This window comes from Pollicipes pollicipes, unplaced genomic scaffold (genome assembly GCF_011947565.3).
Source record: "Pollicipes pollicipes isolate AB1234 unplaced genomic scaffold, Ppol_2.1 Scaffold_4740;HRSCAF=5597_pilon_pilon_pilon, whole genome shotgun sequence".
NCBI classification, from domain to species: Eukaryota; Metazoa; Arthropoda; class Thecostraca; order Pollicipedomorpha; family Pollicipedidae; genus Pollicipes; species Pollicipes pollicipes.
The window spans coordinates 27685141-27693827 of record NW_023596545.1 but is presented as its reverse complement, the minus strand read 5'-3'; the positions used below and the strand labels follow the sequence as shown (position 1 = coordinate 27693827).

General features: G+C 47.9%; 1 protein-coding gene across 1 annotated transcript; it reads right to left on the bottom strand.

Annotated features, from left to right (window-relative positions):
• Positions 1-1106: 1106 nt before the first annotated feature.
• Positions 1107-1909, bottom strand: LOC119098142 (cuticle protein 3-like). The gene is made up of 2 exons (XM_037221072.1): positions 1899-1909; positions 1107-1574 (listed from the first exon to the last, which is right to left on the bottom strand). Exons 1-2 carry the CDS (start codon positions 1905-1907, stop codon positions 1107-1109), a joined length of 477 nt encoding a protein of 158 aa, XP_037076967.1. The 5' UTR covers positions 1908-1909.
• Between the last annotated feature and the right edge of the window lie 6778 nt (positions 1910-8687).

Here is an 8687-nt window from a genome sequence, read left to right as displayed (position 1 = left end):
CTCTCCTCTCCCTCTATCTCTCTCTCTTCTCTCTCTCTCTCTCTCTCTCCTCTCTCTGCCCTCTCTCTCTCTCTCTCCTCTCTCTCTCTCTCTCTCTCTCTCTCTCTCTCTCTCTCTCTCTCTCTCTCTCTCTCTCTCTCGGGCTTGTGTCTTTGTGTGTCTTTGTGTTGTGTCTGTGTGTGTGGAAATGTCTTTTATGGAAACAATAATTCCTTCCAGTCCCAGACAAAGAAAGATAGAGGACTCTTTCGGTCAGCAGGATCACTTTGAGATGCAATTGGGTTTTAGGTCCTAAGCCCGATGTGTCGCGTACTTAATGTAATTATTCACTTATTTATTTACTATATCACCTGTTACACCTCGGGGAACACTGCACTGAAAACTAGGGAAAATATCTAGAAAAACGAGCCCTGGCTCATAATCATCACTTAATACTCCCCTTACACGCAAACGAAGCTTATTTTGGTGGTGTATTGTTGAATAACACATCACATGTTGAGAATGTACTCCGACAACAATATATTGCTGTCACTGCAATGATGTTCTAGTAGTCTCTCCAGGATTTTGACGTACTATTCTGGCTTTCTAACGGAATTTGGCAGGGTAGAGACAGGTAAAGAAAAAGTGGGACATTACAAATTGTACTTTGGTCCCCGAATTAGTTACAATGGTCTGAAATACCTTTTGTCGGGGAACTTAGGTTTAATCACCAGCGGAGAACCACGCAATCTGACATCCCACTTTGACTGAAGACGACGTTATCTTGGCAATTTGTCTTAGAAAGATGCGCATGCACTATGAAATGGCAAGTAAGATGTTTGTAAGTGTATTTTGTTTTGTACATTCATCCAATACTACAATGATGAATAGCACAAAAACCTTCAACACATCAAGGCCTACGAAAGTAAAAGACAGGACCAAATAGGTAATCACGCGAGACAAACAATAACACAGATATAAAAAACATTCCTTGACGTAATTCATTCATCAGTGTGGTTATCAAATGACTTTAATGAAATATCTTTATCACAATACGTGCTGTAATTTACAAAGATCCTTTGGGGGCATTCCGTCCCTGTAAAAGACACGAAACATTCATCGTCCTTTTACTGGTAGCGGGGCTGATATCCGACCAGCACCTTCTCGTACTGGACGGGGGCGGGGGCGGCGCGCACCTCGGGGGCCGGGGCCGAGTACCCCTGCACGGTGCGCACCTCGGGGGCCGCCTCGGTCGACGGCACCTCGGGCGTCGGGTACTCGGTGGGCACGGCCGTCGGCAGCGCCGCACCCTCGGCACGGAAGCCCAGCGCGTCGGCCACGTAGCTCACGGCGATCTCGGCGCCCTCCGGTGACGTGTAGCTGTACGAGCCGGCGACGGCGCCGTCCGAGCCCTGCTCCTGCCGCTCGATGCCGTCGTCGGAGACGAAGCGGAAGCTGAAGCCCTGCTGGCCGTCGTGCTGGCTGTCCTCCTCGAGGATTCTGGCGACGGGTTGGAGGGCGGCACGGACCTGCGGGGCCTCGTACGTCTGGGAGGGGGCGGCGGCGCAGACGGCCACCACGGCAGCAAACACAAACTGAAACAAACATTGGATAAGCGTTATCAAAATCCGAAGAAAAGGTAGATTTCATCATTGCGCCAATTGCTTTGGTAGTTATATCTTCTTGTTAGTGTATTGCGATGTCTCAAAAGTATCATGACCTGAAATAATCTCGTCTTGTGCAGAATATGTACCCAACCAACTCAAACAAAAGTTCGGATTGTTATGGCGAGGCGACGCTAATAATGCTATTGAAAAGCTCGCTCCATGGCTTAGTTTTGGTGCTGAGGTTGTTTTTGACTTGGGTGACGAACCACATGCATACATCGACCAGTTTTAGATGCGCTTGTTCTGCCCTACCAGCTTCATGTTGTGGTGTGTTGACTCTGGCAGCGGCGAGAGATGAAGTGGTGCCTCTGCTCGGGAGCAGGCGTGTTTTATACTGCTGAGCAGGACAGACTACCCCACCGGAGGGCCCGTTATCCAGGGACGACCGGGTCAGGCAGATGAACCAGTTCACGGGGTTCAATGCCAACAGCGGGGAATATTACCTAACTGACCCGGCCAGAGGACGCCACCTGCATCTCGCGCCCATTCGATGGCCGAGGGATGGACCTGAAAGTGAATGAATAGTTTACAGTTTATGTTTTGAGGACATCTATACACGTTTTATACACCAGGAGGTATCGGTTTAAAGACGTTAGCAAGTAAGCTGTGGTCATATTGTCATCACTTGAATTCATAGTACCGAGAAAACGGGAACCAAAGGCCTTCTGTGCTTGCAACAGGTGACCTTGGATTATCGGTGCGGGCGTCTCTCATTCCTCGCTTGTGGCTAGGGGTGTCGGAGCAGTACATCACAGCATGGCCGAAGCAGCTCAGTTTTACGTAAGCTGTCAAAACGTATGATTTAGTTGTGGCTGATTCAGCCGTGGTCAAGTCGATTCTGTAATGACATCTTAAGATTAAAAAACTTAACGTTTTAGCCTCCCATTGCGGCTTTTTGACGGATTCGGGGGGGGGGGGGGGGTGATGGAGGTAGAGAAAATGAATACTAAACATCAGAAACCTGGGTAAAGCTGTTGATTAATGAACAGCTGTCAGTCCGATAGTTCATGTGTCTGGAACGCTTGCCCTCGGATAAACCGACCTGCGGCGGCGTGAGTTCGAGTCGTTTTAGGCACTTGCTATTTGCATATGACTGAGATAGCCTGCGGTCGGTGGCAGCGGCCGTGAAAAAGGTCAGGTGACGTCAGATGGCAGCGGAGACGAAGCCAAGTATTGCGGTACGTTGAGCACTCGCCGCCAACTTCTGACCCGGACCCGCAATTTCCCGATCAGATGTTGAAGTATGAGCTCTCTCAGCTTTGCTTACCTTATAGCGCTGCTTAAAGTGGAACATATTCCAGGAATCCGATCAGCCAAAAGAGTTCGAACTCGAATTCAATGAAAAAGCCTTCTTGAAAAGTACCTCCCGAGGACTTTGACTGGGGGTTCAGCGAGGTGGGAGCAGGCGTGACGGTTATCACCATGAACGAAATACAGGATGCAGAAGCATGAACGAAGCATGTGGCCTTAAGACATCGACGCAGAGAGGGCTTTTGAGTGCAATGGGAGCATCTCCCTTTATTGAAGTACGTAGGCAGAGGCTGTCCTGATGTTTAGCGCCCGCGGAGGTCCGCAATGATGATAAGAGTACAGCCGCATAACAATGTTTTGAATCCCTACGTTCGTGCTACAGAATGTTTGCCGTTCTCAATGGTTTCAGTTGAACATGCCCAGCTTTTCACAAGCAGAATTCAGCAAAAGCACAGTGTAGAAGCATCATCAAACATTTTATTGGCTCCAATCACACATGAGGCATACGAAACAAAACATTGCGTGTATCTTCTGCTTGAAGGTCATCAATGGTTGATCCTGATGTTCATTGCAACCCCCCGACTGGATGTTTCGGGGTGGGGTGCTGATACCGCAATTGACGATACAAGAACAATATGTCACAGTAAGATACAGGTACATAAATGAAAAAATAACGGGTACAAAAAACGCATTTGATTTGTTCACTGTTTACATGCCACCAACAGCGTATACGTTTTAACAATCAAAACTTCTGACTGTTATCCCCTGAGCAGAGATCCGACACAAGCTGCAAGTGTCGTTCTGTCATAGTTGTTAGGCCACATTTTGAGAAAACTAACGATCACAAGTTGAACAGGCCTGTTTTAAGGTCTTGAAAGTAAACTCAATTCGCATATTTCCACACCATGTGCAAAGTTCAGCAACCACCCAAGAAGATTATGACATTCACAATGATAAACGTCATGTTACGTGCGATAGAATCGTCCAATTCCTCGGAACTACAGCCCAGTGGTGGACTTAAATGTTGACCGCGTAATTTGGACTAAAAAATAAACAAAAATTATCTGCGTACAAAATCCTGTGATGTAGTTCTGCTCTCCAGTGCTATTTATGCTGATACAGGCCCTGGGAGCTCACCAGATCGTGTTTTTGAGACATGTTCTATAGGACACTCCTTTGAAGAATTTTCACCAAACGGGTTGATCCGCGATTTATGCGCGACTTAGTGCGTCAGTGTGCATACATCTACCTACAGTTTTACCGGTATGATTGTCCGTTTTCTCCCCATCACCTTTAGCTGGTCTCATGTCCGCTTGACTCCTGGTCGTCGAAAACTGGACGCGTTCGTCACTCGAGATATATACAGAAGTGCTGCCACGAAGAACTGTTGTTCGAGGGCTTATCATTATAACTGAGATGTAATCAGAGGCACCTATCATTTAGACCTCATCAGCTACACGACATTATAGAGTGCTTTACACAATACTTGTCCTCTGAGTCATCTACTAGACGCTCGCTAGATTAATCATTGTCAGATGATTCTTGAGACAGTTCAGGCCAAACGCTCGACGTATATTTCGATCTTCAAATCTGCTGCAGTAAAATGTCATATCCGACGGTGGACCGGACGATACTCCGGTGAAGGTGAATGCATACGAAAAGGCGGCATGGTTACCGGCAAATATATTTTTCTTTCTACACGCATTCCAGTCTTTCAATAATAAATTATACAAAGGCAACCTGGAAAACCACCAAGGCACACAGAGCACGACAAACGACAGAGCATACAGACAGGGACACAGGACAAACACGAACGCAGACATCAATACGATCATAGCCGCTGACATTCAGCAAGCCTGCAGGCAGTGGTCTCGGCATTCATTCATTAAACTGGCAATCAAATGACTCAATCGTATTCATGAGTTCAGGGTTCTTATGCTCAGTTAACTATCTGCAATGCACCAGGAGGTACCAGTTATGGAACATTGTGATGTTAACCGACTGTTGGCGGTACTGAATATTCGAGCTGCGCTCATCCTCATACCACTATTGCGTGCCTTAACAGCATCTCGTAGTGTCTTGAAGGTCGCTAACTCAGCATAACAATTTTTACTCATGACGCTTAGAAAGCAGAAGCTCAGGGCCTTTCTTATATCAAGTCCGTTGTAGCTGATTTATCACAGCAAGCCATATCGCGTTATCTAAAAGAGCACGGTGATTCATACAGGTCTCATGGGACTTCCAGTTACCGGGATATGTGCGGAAACATCCATCGTCTTTTTTACTGGTAGCGAGGCTGATATCCGACCAGCACCTTCTCGTACTGGACGGGGGCGGGGGCGGCGCGCACCTCGGGGGCCGGAGCCGAGTACCCCTGCACGGTGCGCACCTCGGGGGCCGCCTCGGTCGACGGCACCTCGGGCGTCGGGTACTCGGTGGGCACGGCCGTCGGCAGCGCCGCACCCTCGGCACGGAAGCCCAGCGCGTCGGCCACGTAGCTCACGACGATCTCGGCGCCCTCCGGTGACGTGTAGCTGTACGAGCCGGCGACGGCGCCGTCCGAGCCCTGCTCCTGCCGCTCGATGCCGTCGTCGGAGACGAAGCGGAAGCTGAAGCCCTCTTGACCGTCATGCTGGCTGTCCTCCTCGAGGATTTTGGCGACGGGCTGGAGGGCGGCACGGACCTGTGGGGCCTCGTACGTCTGGGAGGGGGCGGCGGCGCAGACGGCCACCACGGCTGCAAACACAAACTGAAACGAACATTGGAAAAGCGTTGTCAGTCAGGAAATAATGTCGAAACCAAATAGGCTCCACAACTGCATCGCAATGAGTTGTATATTTAAAATGTGATTACTGGAATGTTCCAAAACACGCAAAGTGTGATATGTACCAGACATTCAGGGAAGGTACGACATTATAGGATCTAAAAAGTGTGCTTGCTTAGGGCTAAGCCGAGCCGCTGAGGCCCGCCACAGACGTGTTCCTCGATTTGATCATGATGAACATACACACGTGAAGCCTTCAATTCGAGTAAAGACTCGTGGGAGCACATAGTAAGGTGCATTTTGTTCTGACTTACCAGCTTCATGTTGTGGTGTGGTGAACCCGCAGCAGAGACGAGAGATGAAGTGGTGCCTCTGCTGGGGAGCAGACGTGTTTTATACTGCTGAGCAGGACAGGCTGCCCCACGGGAGGGCCCGGTGTACAGGGACGACCGGGTCAGGCAGATGAACCAGTTCATGGGATTCAATGCCAACAGCGGGGGAACATTACGCAACTGACCTGGTCAGAGCACGTCACCTGCATATCGGGCTCTCCGATCGCCGAGGAATGGCGCTTAGGAGGCGAAATGTCGGATTGCCTGCACACCGCTGCTGGGGCCGGAACAGCGCAGCGCAGTATGACCGGGGCACCTCAGTTCGACACACGCTGTCCAAACGTAAGATTACATTGCCACCCAGAGGCGAATCCATGAACAGTGTTTGCGTGGGCAAACGTCAAAGAGATTTAGACCAATTGTCTACTATCTGCTGTTACATTAATTTATTCGACCTGTATTTGACAGGTGGGTTATATCAAGATAGCTCGCAATCAAGGCTGATATCATTTGAGTTATGTATGATGCATTCGTGGCGTATCAGTAGGGCAATTGGTAACTTGCGCATCTGAGAAGCGAGAGACACGACATTCGATTTCCTGTGGTGCCCGTCCTTCTTGCTCGGATGAGAGGCAGGCGACGCCACACAGCCTCAGCTGCTGAGTGCATGTGAACCGGCAAAGGCAAATAGAGGAGATTCCAACGGAGGTCTCATGCGCGTTAACTGCCACATGAGTTCTGTTTACCCGTGCCCGGACAGGACGAGCTCATTCCCCCCTTATTTTTCAAGCACAGCAAAAAAAAACAAAAAAAAAAAACAAGCCCTTGCAACGCCACCACATTTTCAGTGACTGTTCATCCATTCATTTGACATCCTATGGACAAATTTGAAGTTTGGATCTGCTAAGGCCAGTGACCTAGGTCAGATCAAAAGGTCAACCTCTTAAAAATTAACTAAGTTTTTTGTGGACTATTTGCTGTTGCTCAAACTTGCTATAGTAATAGATCATGGTGATATCTACAGTTACGGGTGTCGATTTGTATTCCTTTGTGCGGGCCCTGGCCCCCCAATATTGAGTTGGGCGTCCACAGTGTTGGCTTGACTCCCCCAATGCTTTTGGCTGAAACACTACAAAAACGCAGGTAAAAGATGATCACAACACAAATACTATCTTTTTATCTTCCTGCGTAGTGGCGTCTCGTACCACTCTCATGACAAAAATTCATGGCTGCTCTCACCACCAGATAGAAATCGTAACAGCTGAGCCGATAAGCGATGCAATAAACTTCACACCCCTAGCGCCACGTGACACGTAATGGCTTGTGAGAGTAAAATCAAAAGCTCTGGAATATGGAAATGACCTAAGTCTTTCATGGCCAACCCGTCTTCGTCCCCCACAACCAAAATGCGTGCCGCCTCCCATGACCGCCATAGAAGAGCGCCATCGGCGCCCTAAGGTGGCTTCTAAAGGGGCGCCTTCACGTGCCGATCAGAAGAGACGTGTACGGCCAGTGCCTGCCCCCTTCATCCAACCCTGCATGAATTCTGTACCGCTTAAATTGAAGACTTATAAATCATACGAAGGTTAAGAGCATATACTCCATTTAACCAAAATAAAGTGGGCTAAATCCGGTGAGAAAAAATGGGGGGATTAGTTGACGGGCTTTCGGTTCGGCCCCCCAATATTTTACAAAAATTAACACCCCTGTCTACAGTTTGTTTGTTTCAGATTTTCTTAAACCCACAATGTCAGTGAGTAGAAATGAGGTAAGTTTGTGCTATGTTTCGTAAATAATGCAGATTTTTACGCCTTTTCGTGTAGTTCTGGTGTTTGAACATGAGGAAAACAGTGCTTACTTACATGCACAATCATTTTATGACTACAGAGCACATGAACGTGGCCCAGGTCATGACCAACACCAATGGACGCTTTCTACCAAACCCATGCTTTGCTCAAAAAAGCAGTTCTATGTGATAATGTTGGGCGCAGAATTCTAATACTTCGCTGAAAACATGTTGCGGTATCAGTCTAATGCATAATAAGCTCACCTTAGGTCACGTGAGGACAATGAGGTCGTGAAGGTCATGCAGTCATATGAGTCGTCTAAGTTCAATGACCTCTATTGTCAGTAGAGGAGCGGCTAGACGTGCGAATGCGACACGTGTACTTGTTACAAATACATTACCGAACGTCGATGGGACTATACACAGTATATACAACAGCTATGCGATCTTTAATACCTATCGATATTTAACACGCTAATTCTGACCCACCACAAACATCCATGCTGGTCGTTTAGACTCAGTTAACACTTTTTTCATTTGAATAGTTTATAGATTTGGCCTAAGCCGACACAAGCTGACTTTTAGGTCAGCCCAAAATGATATTTTTGCGTCTGGGATGCTTCTGTCCCACAGCTGGACGTAATGAGATGAACTTAGTCAGATACACATTGTGAACGAAAAAATATCGTTCTTGTAGCATGCTGATACTTCAATTTTGAACCGTAACCTGATTTGGCCCGACGGTTGTGCCGGGAACATAAATGGTCGGAATGGAGTCCGAACATTCTAAACGTTACTTCTGCGTCCTAAATATCCGCCTTGACGTGTCCACATAAGTTTTTAACTGCATTTATCGGAACGGCCCTTTTTACATTTCGTGACCCCTGGTTACTCTACATTGGAGCAAA